We start from the raw sequence: 16,227 nt of genomic DNA on the forward strand, positions 1-16,227 counted from the left end.
TCCATTTTCACAATTCATTTATATGATTTCATTAAACTAATAAACAGGGAACAAGATCGGGGAGACAATAATTTAAAATTTTGAAAAATAGAATTAAAAATAAATAAACACAAAAACCTAAAAAGTTAATTATGTTCATAAAACAAAAAATAATAACTTTATTTTAGCATACTTATCAAAATAATTCGCCATTATATTCTGTATTTATATTCATTAGTAACTTTTTTAAAAATAAATAATAAATAGTTATACATTCACTTATATACGTTATGACATTATTTAGAGACACACATTAATGTTTTGAGAGACACAAATTAGTATCGAATAGTTTCACTGATTATGATTCATTGTAAGATAACTCGAAGGAATTTGCCTGATACAGTTACACAGCAAACGTGGTTTTGCTATATAAGAAATAAGAAATGAAAAGTAATTAAAAGGAACTATTTTTTTTATTCTTTTTAATATCCTTAGTATAGTTGGTATGTTTAACTAAAATAATATTATAATTAGTTTGATTATAATGGGACAGTTACATATACACTAAAACTAGTAGTTTTGATGTAGACTAAAAACTGCCCCATATCTCATTGTTAATATTTTCATTTTCTATAATTGATATTTAGTTATTTCTGTGATGTATTTCATGAAATGTATTATTTTAATAAATTGTATTTTAGCACTTTTCAGTTTATAAGGTTATATATATTTTTAATTATTTAATTTTGTTGTAAAATTTAAATTTATTTTTATTTAAATTTATTTTTATTTAAAAATTTTATATATTTTAGTTTTAAACTTAAAAAATAAATTAAAATAATTATTTCAATTTAATTATATTTAACTTTTTATGTATCAAACATATTTTTTAACTAATATTAAAATGATAATATATTAAACGGGTATAAATAATTTAAATATTAAAATAAAATGGGTTTGACACGTAAAAAATGTATTTAAATTTGAAATTTTAATTTTAATTTCAAATTAAAATCTAGTAATTAAAAACATATTTTAAAGGAATGAATTTGTTAAGTGTATTATATTAACTAATAATTATTTTTATGCTTTTTAAGAAAATCAGAAACTATTTTTCATTTATTTGTAATCGTCAAAATCAATTAATGTTATGGAAAGTTATTTAGAATAATTTGTACTTTAACTTCTGTGTTTGTACTTTAAAATAAGACTTTTGTTGCAAGAATAAAAGTAATTAATATGTTTTTGAACTGTACTTTACCATTTATTTTTAAAGTAATTATTGAATTTTAAAGGGAAGTGTCGATAAATGATCATTATTTTCAACCTAATGAATTTAAAAGAAAATAGTTACATAACATTTTCATTAATCAAATTTTACATGCACTGTTATTTAGAAAAAACTGAAATAAATACAAAATCATAATAAAATTCAGACTTCATCAGAAATAATGTTGGTTATTTCAACTTTGGCAAAAATAACTGTATCCAGGCTTGTATAAAATCTGTGAAATCATAAACGACGTCGTTGCGCTGCCCTAAGAAATGTATAAAAGTTAGGTTTATTCTAAAGATATTTCTTCCCTATATTAATTACGACTCCTATTATTTACGAGTAAAAACCAATTTAAGCTTTCAATTTCAATTCCTCCACACACAGAAACACACGCCATCCATCATCCCTGATATTTTAATAAAAGAGAGAGAGAGAGAGGGAGAGAGACAAGGAGAAGGAGAAAGAGAGAGAAAGAGAAGAGGGTGTGTTTCTGGGTTTTGAAATTTTGAGGCCCCATCAATCAAAGCCCCATCAAATTGTCCAAGCATTTGAAAGGTGGAAACTTTTGCATCTGGGATCGTGTAATTGGGGTTTTGCGTCAAAAGGGTATCTATCAATCTATATTGGGTTTGATGGCAAATCTGTACGTGAAGGCGGTGCCACCGGCGGATCTGAACCGGAACACGGAGTGGTTTACGTACCCTGGCGTCTGGACCACCTACATCCTCATCCTTTTCTTTTCTTGGATCCTCGTTCTCTCCGTCTTCGGTTGCTCCCCTGGCATCGCATGGACCATCGTTAATCTCGCACATTTTGCTGTATATTCCTTTTTCTACTTCTTTTAATCAATTAATTTAATTACTGCCTTTTGTTCTGAGAAAATAAAATTGAGTTCTGGGTCTTTGATTTGTTACCTGATTTATCCCTGGTATTGATGACCTTGCAGTTTAAGGCTTTTTAGGGTAAGCGCAATATGTGAAGCTGAATGCCATCTTACATGGTTTTTAATTGTGATTGACCTGGATAGAATCGGGGTCTTAATTTATTGTTTCATTCGTCGTTATTAAGTATGTGATTATAATCCATTTGGCACAATACATGGTTTTATATTCCGAAACATTGATTGTGAGAGATTGGGTGGGGAAGGGAATTACCTTTATCATGCACATGCAAATCAGAGGTGCTTCTGTCATCTGGCAAGATCACAGACAATATGTGAGTTACCATGCATGTACAAATTCCTAGTTTATGTTACATCAGTTTTCTCTTGTTAAGGATGGGGGTGGCCCTAATTCCTAGTTTATGTTACCACCAATGCGTATGCTCTTGTTCTTATTGTCTCATGGCATGGAAGTTAGTTACTCTGCAATATTCTTGTTCTTGTTCTCCCTTGGTAGGAAGTTAGTTATTGGGAATTTGAGTACTCAAAGAATGGTCTGTAGACACTATATAAGGTTATTAAAATTCTACGTGTTAACCAATATATAATCTTAGCAAAAAGTTTAGATTATCCCGATAATCATTTGGCATTGGTCATTGGTTTTTGAGCTTCTTACTACTCTACTTCATCTTTTTAACACAGTTTTTCTCACTATTCATTAGATATGGTTTATTGTAAAGCTCAAGAAAACAATTGGTTATTATTACACCATTGTCTTTTCATTCCTATCTCCATGGCCCCACCCCACCATGTTCTAAACTTTGATAGATGTATACACAGTCCCAGCTCTTCCTAAATCATTATTTGCCTCTCTTAGTTGAGAAATACATTTATGCAGCTATATAATTTGCTTAAAAATGCCCTAGGTTTCTGTGCTTCTCATAATCTCCGTCTGCTGATAAGCATGATGATGGTCTGGCTTTGCTCCAAATTACTGGCCATAAAAATTCGTTTGGCGTCTTACTTGTGAACAGTTGGCCTTCTGCATTCTGGATGATATTTGGAGATACATTTTTATTTTTTAGAAATTAGAATGGCAACTGTTTCTGAAATTGTTAAAAGAAGTTGAATGGGGTTCTGGGAAGTGGAAAAGCTGCAGAGCAGGGAATTCTTATTTTCTTTGCTTCCTCTTGACCTAGAACTACATGTGCTTCCTCTTAATTGATGTGAATCTTGTACTGGATGTGCTTTTATTTTACTGTATTTGCAAGTATCATCTTTCAATATTCATTTTTAGTTCTTGCTTATGCTCTGTTTGATTCTAAAAGTAAGCCATTTCAAGTTTCACGGTGTCTTTTAAGGTGTAGTCATTCTTATAAAGTATAATATTAGTTTATGTGATAGTGCTTTCTCATAGAACCTAATGTTTATCTTCATCAAATATTTTTCTTACTGATAGGTTTGGAATGAACGTTCTATCACGTTTGTTTTGTCCTTTTGTTTTTTGGAGTGGAAGTTATGTCTTCTAATCAAACACATTAAACATAATATTTGGAAAACTCATTTTTTATCATTTATTACTTCTTGAAGTAATGAGCAGGTCATTTGTCTTCTCTACTTTCAATCAAAATTGATTGATTGTATCAGTCTATATATTAATATTGTTTATAAATTATTGCTAAATTAATGTTAAAAATAATTTAATATCTCTAAATGGCTTAATTGATTATGCTGTGTCCATCAGGTAACATATCACTTTTTTCACTGGAAGAAAGGAACTCCATTTGCAGAGGACCAAGGCATCTACAATAGATTGACATGGTGGGAGCAGGTAGACAATGGAAAGCAGCTTACTCGTAACAGGAAGTTTCTAACAGTTGTTCCTTTGGTCCTGTAAGTTTTCTAATATGCAAGCCATAATTGGTATTTGCTTTCTGGTGATTGTATAGGATCTGTGAATGTGTTTGTGTGGTGCACTCATGGCTATGTAAATTTAAACAGTATTCCTTAAAATATTGTTTATACACTGATGTGAGCAAATGTATGTGTCATTCCTGTAATGTTATTCAAGCATTCACTTCTTGGTGTGCTAGAACTTGCAAATAAGTTTAATGCTTATGTAGAAACCATGAATAACAGTTTATCCAATTCATAGTTGCAAATAATATCAAATAGTGACACAATTGGCCATGCTATGCTACTAAAATTGAATAGCATCACTTTTTGAAGTATTCTCCGTGACAGCTGTGGTAGATGGCAAAATTGCAGAAAATCGTTGCTGGAATGTGTTATTGGACCTTTTAGCTTGAAAAAAAAAACTTTTTGAGACAGCATTGTTTAGGGCTGTATTGGGGACAATTATGGGTTTTGCCCATCTCTTTGAATCAGAACTGAAACACTACTTTGTCTGTCACATGCATGTTATGAAGTAGCACACCCACTGTTCTCCTTACCAACAAACTCCCACCACTATCCAACAACATTTCCAACATTTTCCAGTATTTCTGGTTAGCTGTGACAGCTGTTGGTCTTCCATAACCTCTGTAGTTTTGTGTCATCTCAGATCCCTACAGCCCTTTTCTGGCAAACCTGTCACTGGCTCTGGCAAACCATGACCTTCTGCCATAGTTTAGTTTTGTCTGTTTTTTAAATCTCTCCAAAGCATGTTTATCGTCATGTCTTGTTATGTCTTCTAAGTCTTACCCATTATTCCTTTTTGTTCTAATTGGTTACAATGATAGCCATCACACTATCCTATTCTAGCATGCTCAGGGTCAGCGACTCCACACTGCTTTTTGGGATTGGCCACTACAGTCCAATATATTAATTTTTTTTTCAAAACATGTTTTCTTTGGTCGTAAGACTACTGATCAAATTAGACTGTCCCTTTTCACTCATTTTGTGTGTTGATTCTCTTCTGTGTACGAGAAGATGTCACTTAGCTGCAATGTAGCTTAATAAATTGAATGCCTCTGGAATTATGGTTGTTTGCTTAGAAGTTCATTATATTTGAAGGGATAATCTGTATAATGAACGTTACATAACAATTGTTTTACAAGAAAAAGGAAAACAAGAATGTTTTTTGAGAAGAAAAGAAATATACATACATACATATATATATACATACATATATATATACATACATACATATATATATATATATATATATATATATATATATATATATATATATATATATATATACATAAAAGTAATGTAAAATGACTACTCATGAAAGTTTCTGCATAGCTCCATATCTATCAAATGGCTTTATATGTCATTGGACTGTGTCTGAAATCAAGATTTATTTCAGGAAGGGTAAGAATTTTATCAGTGTATAAAATCAATTGGATAGCTAATACTAAATGTCGATTCAATAGATAGTTTTTTTATGCTCTCTGTGTGTGCCCCTACAAATTGCTATTATAGACATCCAAGAGCTTTATTGGAAGTGTAGGATATAAATATTGGGTCAAATATAATTTAAGAAGCCAAAGAGCCTTCTCGAATGAGTACTAATGTTTGCTAAAAGAATTATATGAAACAAATATAAGTTAGCATAAGATCTGGAGATTTGTATTCTTCATGGTGTTTGGGGCTTGGCTTGATCTATTATCTGCCTTGAATTTGGGGTGAAGCTATTTTTGTCTTTGTAACTGAAATTTCCAGGGGCTTACATGGCTTAGTTTTTCCTGAGAATTCTTTTGATAGAACAAATAATGTTTGGTCTAAAAAACATTTTGACTCCTCTGAAACAAAGGATTCATTTATTGCTACTATATATTTAATGTAAAATCAATGAAATAAATTTTGACATGATTTCTTACATATATCGATTTATTTTATCACAGTATCAGTAATTGGTTTTCCACTCAATGTTAAAACTGTACACATTTCTCTCTAAAGGTGCCCCCTACTTTGAGAAACAAAATCTTAATGAAAAACAAAATTACTTAAGAGGATAAGAAATCCACCTTAACAAAGCGCTGAAGAGAAATAAAGTAAAGAAATTTGAATACTTCAAAACAACCTTCTCAAAGATTCAGTGTAGTAAGCACCAGGGAGAGTCCAAATAGATGGTCATGTAAATTGGCAGATTTTTATTTTTCCCGAAGATATTCTTGAAAATGAAAGCATTTTTGGATTCCAAAAGCATTGCACATAGACTTACTTTTTAGTGCCGCCAAAATCGATGAAGTTTATCATGACTGAATACTGATCCTGTTCAAGTACCCATTTGGTTCAGTTTATTTTGGAGAAGTCATTTGGGGGTGGTTAATATAAATATTTTCCTAGAACTTTTCATTCCCAAACATTCACTAAAATGGTACAGCAATCTTGTTTTTCAACACTGAGAATTTCAACAGCTGAAGTTAATGCTTGTGGATATGATTTTGGCTTCAGCAATAGGATTGCATGTCTGTAGCTTTGATGTGATTCGGATTCTTGCAGAAACTGTCCTGAGCATTGAGGAAAAATCTACTGCACAGGTGTAAAAGTCGCAGTGTTGCATGTTACTAAATGTTAGTTTTTATCAACAACATAAGCTTTGTACTGCAAATGTGAGGATGTTATAGAGGAGGAGCAGAAAATCATAAGATGTCACCTGTTGAAAATATGGTAGTATCTTACCTAAGGATGTTTGACCCTGAGAAAGAAAAAAACCAAGTGGGGGAAATAGTGCTAACATCTATTGAGGTTAATACGGTTGAGTATCACCTTAGGTTGATTTAAATGGACTTGCTGAGGTTTTAGTTCTTGACATAACACAATGGTTTTGTAGTATTCCATGGCTGACCCTACTTAGTGGGGAATTGTCTAATTTGTAAGGTCGTCTAATTTGAGAGGTTAGATAAAAGTAAACTCACAAACTAGTTGTAGTTCATATTCTTTTAAAGATTATTTAAAAACATGAATGAAAATAAAACCTGGCATAATTAAATAACATACGCATTATTAATATTCACATTTATGAATTTGAACAAAATAAAAGCTTTATTATCTTTTATACCTTGGAAGATGAAGATCAGTAATAGTTGATATTATGAAGTAAATTTCTATGACCTAGTTAGAATTTTAAAAGTGAATAGTTCTTTACTGTATTGTTTGTCATTGTCAGGTACTTGATAGCCTCCCACACAACCGACTATCAGAATCCAATGCTGTTCTTCAATACTGTTGCTGTGATTGTGCTGGTTGTTGCAAAGTTCCCCCACATGCACAAGGTGAGGATTTTTGGAATCAATGCTGATAAGTGAAATGTTGAAAACCTGGTCACCTGCTCAAGAGCCTCTTGTCCTTTTGTTCTGGAAAAAGGTCACACCTTTGTATAGAAGGCAGAAGTGGAAGGATACTCAAGTAATGTTTTGTTGCCAACTGCCTTTTAAGCTGCTTCTAAAGTATTATTAAACAAATAAATATGTTGAGTTATTTCTGTACAGTAGAGAAGTATATGTATCGAATTATAACGGTGCTTTTAAAATGTACCTTTCTTTTCTTGCCTTTTTCCTTTTATTCATGCCTCCGAACTGAGATATACAAGAATCATCCTTTGCATTGGTATCCAAGTTTATTGGTATAACCTTCTCTTTTCAAAATAAAGGTCTTTGTCATCATGAGCATAAGTGGAATACTTACCTTAGACGTCATCTGAAATTTGACAAGTCAAATGCTGAGTTTTGGCCACAAAAAGAAAGTAAAGACATTCTCGTATGAGAGAAAAGTTTTATGAATGATCTTGTGGAAATTTGAAAACCCATGTCACACTATGTTGAAAACTCAAAGCATGTTTTTGTTTTTACGCAAAAGCTGAATACTTTTATATGTTTGTGCTTTCTTACTCTAAATTCCCCTTTATAATAATTAATATTTTGATCATAGATTAACAAGTCAATTTGACTTCTGTTATGAAAAGTAATAATGTACAGATTGTTATAAAAACAAAATAAAATATTGTTTTCTTATACAATTCTTATATTATATTCTCCTTTTCTTCCCTTCCTTCTTTCAATTTTACCTTATCATTTTTAAGAGAATTAAGAGGCTAAATTTTATGAGGAATAAAATAAATGTCTTACATAAGAAATGTATTTAATGTCTCAAATCATGTTTTTGTTAATGTCTATTAAGAATTTAATGTACATTTTACTTTTAAATTTGGTTTTTAAGGAATATAATGACAAGTTAATCTTTTGTTAATTAATTGGAACAACCTTTATTCTCTTATTAATGAGACTATGGCTACTAATTTATCTATACGTGATCCTCACTAACAAGACATTAACAAAATACAATAGTTTCCTTAAAGTCAGTTTTGTTTTATCACTATAAAGTAGATATTTAAGAAGTATTATTGCCATGTTTTAGTATTTTCTAAAACTGGAAAACATGTATTTTTGTATTTAAATTTTTTACTCACATTTATAATTTTTTATGGATATAGAGAATATTTTCTAGTTTTGTACAATATTCCCTTTAAGCAAATATGTTTCTCTTGGTTTTGATTACTTTATCACAAAATAGAAAACAACACAACATTAAATGATATATTTTTATGGATTTATAATACACATTAGTTCACCTTTTTTAGTCCTCTTATTCTTTCCAATGTAGTCTTAAATCCTTTAAAATTATAATAAAATTCAAAATTACCTTACGGTTTTTAATTAATAAAATCTATCAGGTTCTTCACCATTGTTTTATTTTATAGTAAATTAATTTTTTAAAACTTTTTAGAGTTTACAAGAATTAAATTTAATTTTATACCTTTAATTTCATAACTTATCATTCCGATTCTCATATCATACTTTATGAATGTGGTGCCAATATTATCTCTAATCTAAATATTTGAATACTCTCCTTATTTTCTCATCAAAACATGTCTTTTATAATGGCAGCAGATAATCTCAACAAAGTATATAGTATTTTAGCAAAAATTGCCTTTTGAGATTTTTGCTAAAATATAATAAACTTTATTCACATGTTTTTTTAACATGCTTGATACATTTTACAAAAAAATTGCTGTGTTAATTATTATGTTACTATAATTAATAGTTGTTTTTCAATTTATATACTTTATAAAATATTTGAGTGAGAATTTACTAAAAAAATAAAAAAGTTAAATATAATAATCTTAAATTCATAGTAAATTTTGGTAAGTATAAATTGAAATTCATTAATATTTAATTATTTCTTGTTACATCCTTTACTTATTTCAGCCGACAAATAAAATATCCTTTATTTACTTTCTACCGTTCTTTTGCATTCATTATTTTCTTATATTATTTGCATTTGTGTGTTGAAGGAAGTTTGTTCCATTATTTCCTGAACATGTAACGAAAATATACTTAAACTTTAAATCCTTACATATCAACTTTAGAAGCTTCAATACTCTTTTTTGTTTAAATAACTTTAAGAGAAATGCACCATCTTTATAAACATTTTTAAATGATATTGAATTTTTTATTTTCAAATATATACATATATATTTATATTTTTAACAAACTAGCAATTTATTTTATTTAATAAAATTGGCACAAGCACCCATTCTTTATACGTATCAAATGTTATATATCTTTTTAGAGAACTTTTTATTCCTTTATTTTATTTTTAATTTAAGATCAGTTTAATTTTATTAAAACTTATAACTTATTGATAAGAAACAGGAAAATGTGTTATATTTCTTTATCAGTATAAAAAGCCTTAAAAACATTAAAAAAATGAAAATAAACCAAGTTTTATAAACAATATATCTGATACATTTTTGAATCGAATATTTTGAAAGTTAAACATGGTCATTTCAGTCAACGAAAAATAGCATGCATGATTTAGATAAGGATAGTGTTTGTATAATTGAAAGGACATGAGAATAGAGGGAACCAGAGAAGGAGACAGGTGATGTTTTTCTGAATATCACCGAAGACTTTTACGTAGCTGAAACTGTTATTTTAATTGACGAGTTTGAAGAGACGAACAGCGAAAAGAGAAGATTTTGAATTCGAAAGATGAATCTATGCCCTGAGAAGATCGAAAGGGAATAACAATAATTAAGAGATTGGAGTAAAGAGGAAAGGTATTGTGTCCCCGAATGGAGATGACTGAAAGTGAAAGAAAAAAAAACACAACAGAACAACATAAATGAACATTTTAGCTGTTGTTAATGAATAATAATGGTGGAGATGTGAAGGCAATGCATTGACCTAGCCAGTGGAAGAAACAGTTTCCACTTGCCCTAAGGGAATGTTTGAGGACCCCACAAAAATACCGAAGGAAGTTGTGCTTTTGAGAAAAAATTCTAAGTCATTGGAAATACTATAATTAACAGCAGGTGGATGGATGACATAGGGCACACTGATGAAGTTAAATAATGAATGCAAGTGGATGACAATTATATATAATATGTTATTAGGTTAGTAGTATATTTAGTTGGGGCAGGTAATCCAATTTTCAAGATTTGTCCAATTATATTATATGCTCATGCTAATATGCTAATAGTATTATTATTACATTGTTTTATTAATCCTAGCTTGCATTAAAAGTGGGTGTGACATTAATTCCTGAATCAGCTAAAACACTGAGATCATACAACACTCCCTTGTCCTTCCTTTTCTGATTTCTTTTACTATAATTCCTCCGAATAATTCCACCAAAGTGCTTTCATAGTTGGAAGAATCTCAGATGTGATAATGAAGACAACAAAGCTGACAACCCACTAATTTTTGCACACACAGAGATAGAAAGAGTAGCTGGAAAGACCACAAAGCAACTCAACCAAATTTATAATTATGGTTACACTTACAAACTTGGAACACCTAACTCTCTTTCTCTTTCCTTCATCACCCCAAAACTCCTTTCAACCAAACATTTCAAAAACCATACGTACAATGAACAACATCTGCTTCATTCCCACACAAGAATTCAATCAATACAGGAATTGCATGTTCATCTCTTCTTCTTCTTCTTCTATGTCTATATATATAATATGTAAATTAAAAGCAATAATCGAGATGAGAACTCTCACATAAACAAAGGAGGTGTGTAGTAATAATAATTAACCTTGTGTGTCCTACTGTTAGTTCTGAACAACTTCAGGCCAACGATATCCATATTGTGGAAAGAGAAGATCAAAATAAAGATATTATATAAATATAGTATGTTAATTATTAATGCATGTTCTCTTGATTTTTTGTTTCTTTTTCCTTTTTCCTCCCATTTTTCTTTCTTACCATGTCCCTTCACCAATCATTCCAGTCCAATATCCAGTTGAGTTTCCTTGTTGATGCTGTTGCTGTTGTTCTTTACCGTGTTCCACTTCAGCTGATCCTGCAGCAGAAAGCTGCTTATTGACATCTCCAAAAGGGAACAAAACTCTGCCACCCCTCTCTTGGACCTGATGATCGTATGATCTATTTCCCATCCCATCAACTGAGGAAAAGCTGAGGCTTGGTTTGACTTCTTGCATGGGAAACCCTGATGGGTAAAGGGCATTGTTGTTTGCTGAGTTTGGCATCAAGGAAGAAGGAGCATAAGGGTTCAAACCCCTAGATGCCATGCTGGACCTTAGCAGCTCAAGAGCCGAAAGAGAGGTTGGAGCAGCAGAACAAGAAGGAGAGTTTTGGTGATGATGAGTGGTGCTGTCACTGTTTTGCATCTCGACATAAGGGGAGATGCCATGATGATGATGATACTTGTCCATGGCTGGGAAAGCCAGGTTGAGATCCTGGCCACCATGTAATATTTTAGGGTTTTGTGAAGAGAGAGCTGAGAGGTTTGGGGGATTTAGGTCAGGAATCTTTGATGATGACGATGAAGATGATGAAGCTGAGGCTCCTGCTCCTCCTGAAGTGACCTTCTTGTTCTTTCTTGAACCACCTCCAACCGGAACGTTTCTCAGAGACCCTCCTTCTGTCCAATACCTTCTACAAGTCTTACAGAAGTATCTTGGCTGTGTGAGGCTGTAGTTGTTGTAATAACAGAACTTTGTGTTAGTTGAATTGCACCTTGGACAATTCAGTTGCTCTTGTGGTCTTGCTTTCTTCTCTAAACCTGGCCTTGCACATGAATTTGGAGCCATCCCCTCCATGACTCTCACAACTCCAATAAACCCCAGAAGAGACAGAACGAACACCTACAGTTACAAGTGCTCATATGTGACAAGAATCTACACTCCACAGCCACAAAAACTCAGCTTTACCCAACCAAATAAAACTACATGGTTCAGAGATTTGAAGTTTACACAGAAGAATTTTGAAGATATATAGTCAACAAGAAAATCAAAGACATAGTACTAAGATAAATACAAAGTTTTAGAAAATGTAAAGGAATCAATAATCAATACTTTTATAAATTATTGTTTGGTTTAACAAATGATCGCACACGAGAGCAAAAAGGAAAAGGAAAGGAAAAGAAAAAGCAGTGCTTTTGTTTATGGGATTTGATGAAAAACTTGGTTTGGTAGAAAAAGATAGAAGGTGGAATGTGTATATATGTGGACCGTGCAGTTAGCAAGAATCGTCTGGTATATATATATATATATATATATATATCTTGGTAGAAAATGAATTAAATGAAAGATAGAAACAAGTATGAAATCTAGTGGAAGTTGATATTTTGTGTCAGCTTTTGAAGAAGGCGAAACCCAGAATAAATAACTGAGTATTGTGGTTGAGAGAAAAGACATGCTAGAGCCATGAAATTGAAAGAAAAGCAAAGGGTGATTTGAGAGAGAGATAGAAAGAAATTCACCTTGTTTGTCTGGAACTGCTCCTTAGTGCAAGAAAGAATGTTTTGGTTGGTTTGTGGGGTGGCTTTATGCGTAGGCTTACTTTATGAATGCAACAAAGGAAAAGGAGAAAGCGAGAAGAGATAACACAAGTGTTTTCTTTCGTTTGACTACACTATCAATATCTCTCTTCACCAATCATCCATCTTTTAGCCTTTAAGGGACTCACTCTTTTTTTTTTTTTTTAATAATCTCTATAATCAACATATACACACTCTCTTTTCATTTCCTTTTCAATTTTATATTTCATCACGTATATCATATTATTTATTATTATTATTTTATCTTCTCTTTCTTTTAAAGTTATTGACACCATTTAATTATCTGACCATTTTTAGAAGGATAAAATGGTATTAAAAAAATTAACTTTTCTATTTAAAAAAAAGTGAAAGATAATGCCCTATAGATTTAAAAACAATTCTAGTACGATTGTCCATTTTCAAATTACTTTATCTTTTACGAATTGTAATACAAAATTAATTTAACTTTGTGAAAGACACAGTTCTTGAAAAGACTATTTTATAATCTAAAAATGGTTTGAATATTTATCCATTCTTTTTTCTGTTTTTTTTCAGAATAATGAGTATGTAGTGTGGAGTGTTTCAACTTTTCAAAAAACATAGACTCTTATTGGCGGTTCAAATAGTCAAACTTACTTTTTCTGTAATCAAGTACTCTTTATTTTGGGCCAGAATCAAAGACTATATTCTTAATCGTAAGCATTATTTATTCAATTAACTTATCTCTTATCGGAAAAATATGTTCAATTTTATTTCTTTTATGCGTAATACAGGGTTCGGTTTGTTTGAATTCATAATGTTTTTTTAAATTAATTCATAATGTTTCAATATGTTCAATAAACTTCCCTACATGCATGTGTTTTCAACGGTTGCACCATATTGCTTTCAAAGTTATGAACACGTTCGATTCTTAAATTAAATGGTTATTTCAAAAGTAAAATTTGATCTGTGTGCTCATGCTATGAATTAATCGTAAACAAGGATTTTACCAACATGACAACTCAAAACCAGCTAACTAAAATGTGCTAAACCGTATGCTTTTGATATAACTAATTAATTCTCTTTATAGCTTAATGTTACATATAAATGTAAATCAATGTTTATTTTGTGTAAAAACATGTTTAAGCATATATTATATTATTTCCTCTTACAAATACATCATATTTGAACATATATTATATTATTAATTACATTATTATTATATATTTAAAATAAGTATTATTTCAATAAAAATATAAATACACATTATTCTATAGATATAATTAGTATTTTTCAAGAAACATTTATTTCATAATTTTTAATACTTACTATTCTTACTAATTTGAAGGTCGAAATTTTTTTTATAAATAATTTTTTTCTCTTTCAATAATAAGAGATATCATGAACGCTCAAATTATTGCTAAAATTTTACCACCTATCCACAAATTTGCATTTAAAATCTCATTAAGATAAAAACCAATCTAAACAAAATTTATCTGAATTATTGATTTCTGTCCATATTTTATTTTAGATGAATAAAAGAGAGTTATGTATTAACACAAGTTTGTTTGGAATAATATATTATTGTAATTTAAAGTTGGGGTCCGCTTGGACCATTGGTCTGTGCTAAACATGATTGTTTGTTTTCAACTTTTAATGACTCGCCCGGGTTTTCTTCTGCACTAACCGCCTATTTTTTTTTTTTTAATTGCTTCAATACCTTCTTGGAACATACTGAATACATGTGCTAATATAATTTTATCTATTACATATGTTTTCCAAATTTGATTTTACTATTTACATTTAAAAAGTTAAGCTCTGATTCTGTATATAAGTTCTAACACTAATATATACAAATTAATTTGTGCTGTCACACGTATATTCGACTTTGATTTGTATAATAAAAATAGAATTTCTGGTTATTTGAATTATGAAAACTCAAATCATAAGGGCTATATTTTCTAGAAATGGTAAAATAGATTTAAATTCTTAAGTCAATTCGGTCGTATTATGATGATTCAGGTTAAGTTAAAAAAGATAAGTTTTTTAAAATATGGATAACTTATTTAACTTGAGGTTGATGAATTTTAACTGAGGGATTACTAATGTACCACAAACAATCTTTTATTATTTTTTCTATATTTTCTCATAAGTTTTATTATAATTATTTATTATTTGATACTTTTAAATATTATATTGTTAAATAATATTTAAATAGTTTTGACTTTAATTTATTGATAATTTGATATTTTAATTTTTAAGTATTAACCTTAAAATAATGTTTAGAAAATAAGTGAATATTTTAATTTCATTCTTATAAAATAATAAATCAAATCAATTTATTTTAATGGTATTAAAATAAATATATAAAATAAATTAGAAAACAAAATATTCTTAAATAAATGAACTCAACAATTCATAATAAATTAAATTGGATTACAAAATTTTTAACTAAAAAAATGAATTGGGTTTAAGTTAACTCATTTACTTTAATATAGTAAATCAATCTGTAAGTCGAAATAATTCCTTTACTTTTTATATTTTAGGTATCTATTTTAATTAAAACTATATATATATATATATATATATATATATATATATATATATATATATATATATTAAGATTGAATATATTCAGTAAAAGTATTCTCTTTCAATCTTCCACATTATTAGGTATCTTTCTTTCATGTTTCCTGCTCCAACCACAAAAAAAAATACCTGTAAAAAATTCTTAAATGTTCAAATCAACATTTAGGCCGATTTTTTCTTTTCAAATTAATGCTAAAAGGTGAATAGTTAACGTGTTATTTATAATGTTTACTTCATTGACATGGATAATCTAAATGGATCACAATTTATGGACTCATTAACCCTAAAGTTTAATGACTACATAATTTGTTAAGTGAGACTCACTTTTAGCTAAGTCCTTCAAGTTTCTTGCTTTCGCCATCAAAAAAAGGAAAATACCTCCGAAAGATTCTAAGTCGACATTTGATTAGAGATCTCTAGTCAAATCTAAATTAATGCAAAAAAGTGAATAATAATTATCGTTAATGTGCTATTTATAGTGTTTACTTTATTAACCATGGATCCATCTGAATGGGTCACAACTTATAGGCCCATTAGCCCTAAAGCCCAATGACCAAATTACCTATTAAGTGAGACTCATTTTTTACTAAGTCATTACACTATGCAGCTTCAAAAGACCATAGGAGATACCAACACACAGTACCCATTTTGTGGTATCTGATTCCCGATATCAAATCTCAACTATACTTAAGCTATATAACTTGATTGGTAAGACCTAACAGGT

The 16,227-nt window shown here is 29.9% G+C and overlaps 2 protein-coding genes across 4 annotated transcripts; one reads left to right on the forward strand and one right to left on the reverse strand.

Moving 5' to 3' along the window:
- Positions 1 to 1,551: 1,551 nt before the first annotated feature.
- Positions 1,552 to 7,697, forward strand: LOC108318803 (uncharacterized). Its single transcript, XM_052868606.1, has 3 exons — positions 1,552 to 2,073; positions 3,880 to 4,028; positions 7,255 to 7,697. The coding sequence occupies exons 1-3, from the start codon at positions 1,888 to 1,890 to the stop codon at positions 7,391 to 7,393; spliced, it is 474 nt and encodes a 157-aa protein (XP_052724566.1). The 5' UTR covers positions 1,552 to 1,887; the 3' UTR covers positions 7,394 to 7,697.
- Positions 7,698 to 10,885: 3,188 nt separating this feature from the next.
- Positions 10,886 to 13,024, reverse strand: LOC108319230 (dof zinc finger protein DOF2.5). 3 transcript variants are annotated; one of them, XM_017550283.2, is made up of 2 exons: positions 12,879 to 13,024; positions 10,886 to 12,261 (listed from the first exon to the last, which is right to left on the reverse strand). In XM_017550283.2, exon 2 carries the CDS (start codon positions 12,214 to 12,216, stop codon positions 11,356 to 11,358), a length of 861 nt encoding a protein of 286 aa, XP_017405772.1. In that variant the 5' UTR covers positions 12,217 to 12,261; positions 12,879 to 13,024; the 3' UTR covers positions 10,886 to 11,355. The 3 variants fall into 3 exon arrangements, with proteins under 3 accessions (XP_017405772.1, XP_017405771.1, XP_052724567.1); XM_017550282.2 differs by having other exon boundaries at positions 10,886 to 12,294; positions 12,879 to 13,019; XM_052868607.1 differs by having other exon boundaries at positions 10,886 to 12,321; positions 12,879 to 13,019.
- Between the last annotated feature and the right edge of the window lie 3,203 nt (positions 13,025 to 16,227).

Source organism: Vigna angularis, chromosome 9, assembly GCF_016808095.1.
Source record: "Vigna angularis cultivar LongXiaoDou No.4 chromosome 9, ASM1680809v1, whole genome shotgun sequence".
Lineage (NCBI taxonomy): Eukaryota > Viridiplantae > Streptophyta > Magnoliopsida > Fabales > Fabaceae > Vigna > Vigna angularis.

What these genes read in the sequence shown, in the direction of transcription:
- LOC108318803 (XM_052868606.1), top strand. Translation starts at nt 1,888, where the DNA reads ATGGCAAATCTGTACGTGAAGGCGGTGCCACCGGCGGATCTGAACCGG. An exon ending in TTAATCTCGCACATTTTGCT is followed by an intron (nt 2,074 to 3,879) that starts GTATATTCCTTT and finishes TGTGTCCATCAG; the next exon opens with GTAACATATCACTTTTTTCA. An exon ending in ACAGTTGTTCCTTTGGTCCT is followed by an intron (nt 4,029 to 7,254) that starts GTAAGTTTTCTA and finishes TGTCATTGTCAG; the next exon opens with GTACTTGATAGCCTCCCACA.
- LOC108319230 (XM_017550283.2), bottom strand. Translation starts at nt 12,216, where the DNA reads ATGGAGGGGATGGCTCCAAATTCATGTGCAAGGCCAGGTTTAGAGAAG.